A 1743-nucleotide genomic window follows, 5' to 3' on the forward strand; every position below is an offset into this window, starting at 1 on the left:
TGTACGTGGGATTGGAGGGACGTGCCTCAACGCCAACACCACCTGTTGCATCTCCATCTGTACATGATGGGAGTAGCAGTGACCATAACCATATGAATGATTCTAAACAGGATATTTATCATAATAACAATGATTATATTAAAAAGTAAGCAATGGTAATTTTTCTTTTGTGTTTTGTGTTCTGTTGTTTAAAGATTGATGATGTGCTGACTCTACTAGTCGTGTTTGTTTGTGTTTTTCCTCATAATTGCGGTAACTGAATCACCTATAATCCACATTGTTGACTGTTCCAAATTTTGTGTCACACTCTTTTCCACATGTAGATATTTACATTATTATAAAATTCAACCATGAGCACGGAATCTGAATTGCAGGCCAAATATCATGCCGCCGTCGAGCGTTACCAAGCCGCTGTACAGGCTGAGACAGCTGCTAAGAAGGAAAGGGATGAGAAAGAGGCTTTATTGGGGGAAACAGAGGAGGGCACCAAACAAAATTATCTCGCTTGGGCAGAAAAACACAGGGCAGAAATAGCTTTTACTGAAAAGATTGAACAAAGACGTGATGCTGAGTATAAGAGAGATTTGTGCTACGTAGATTGCATGAAATACAGGCACGGAGATGACTCCAAGGAAGCACAAATAGCCCAGCATCGCGCAGAGTTTTCTCACACAAGGGACTTTGTTTACAGTGATTACTGTCCATATTGGATAAAATGGTACAAGTTGGATGGCAAAGTTCGGTGGGTGTATTATCTGCTCAAGGCAGAAGGTTATGACAACGTCGCAGAGAAGCTCAGAAGCGCAAGAGAAGTGTTTTGTGATTCTATAAAAGAAGGATTTAGTGGTGAAGCCTTTCGCAATGCTCGGGAAGCTGCTCTGGGAGCGTTGGATAAATGGGAAAGATGGAATGATCGTGTTGCCTGGGATAAGGCCAAACCAGTGTACGACTTCGTACTAGCCAAGTGGAATGAGTTCAAACCAAAGGGAGAAAAATTTGCGGAAGAGTTGGAGGAAACAATAAGTAAATGTTCGAAACAATATTTAACAGTGTACCCTATTGTAAGTAAGTGTAAGAGTAGTGCGTTGAATCACCTCGATCGGAAAAGTCAAACGATTGATGATTTAAATGATCAACTGGACCACAAGGATGATCAGATCGCTGCATTGAAGAATGAACTACACCAAAAGAGTCAAGAAAGTAAAGAGCATCGCACATGGATAGGATCGTTGATCCACACGATACAAACATTGACCAATTCGCTATGTAAACAGGTTGAAAGATCCGATGCTTTCCAACGGCTTACACTGGGGGAAGAGTGACAAAATTGGTTAGAAAGGATGACGTCATTATATGCAAACTTGGTAAATTGGATCCAGGAAAAAATTGCCAAAATGGCAGCGTTGTAAAAAGAGGAAGCTACCACTCGTAATAAGTATAAGCATGAATTTTATGATTCGATCAGAGAAATTGAGAAGCATCANAAAAATCTATACCATGATATCCCCTATGTTGATATTATTGATGCTATTGTTAAATCTAACAGCAGGCAGAGGGGCTAAATCGCAGAGAAAAAATCGGAAATAATAATCGAATTACGAAAGAACTGTGATGACACTGTCAAGTGTTGTAAAACCGCCGAACAGGCCGGGTTAGCTGCTAAAAAGGAAGAGAAAGAAAATAAACAGCGCTCTCTTGATGCTGCTGATATTTCTGGAATAAATACAAAGGAACTGCAATTGC

General features: G+C 40.2%; 1 protein-coding gene across 1 annotated transcript; it reads left to right on the forward strand.

Moving 5' to 3' along the window:
- Window positions 1-350: 350 nt before the first annotated feature.
- On the forward strand, window positions 351-1322 carry TM35_000103020 (uncharacterized protein; the record flags this gene model as incomplete). The annotated part of the gene is made up of 1 exon (XM_029024793.1): window positions 351-1322. One exon carries the CDS (start codon window positions 351-353, stop codon window positions 1320-1322), a length of 972 nt encoding a protein of 323 aa, XP_028884100.1.
- Between the last annotated feature and the right edge of the window lie 421 nt (window positions 1323-1743).

Source organism: Trypanosoma theileri (genome assembly GCF_002087225.1).
Source record: "Trypanosoma theileri isolate Edinburgh chromosome Unknown TM35_Tth_10_V1, whole genome shotgun sequence".
Taxonomy (NCBI): Eukaryota; Euglenozoa; class Kinetoplastea; order Trypanosomatida; family Trypanosomatidae; genus Trypanosoma; species Trypanosoma theileri.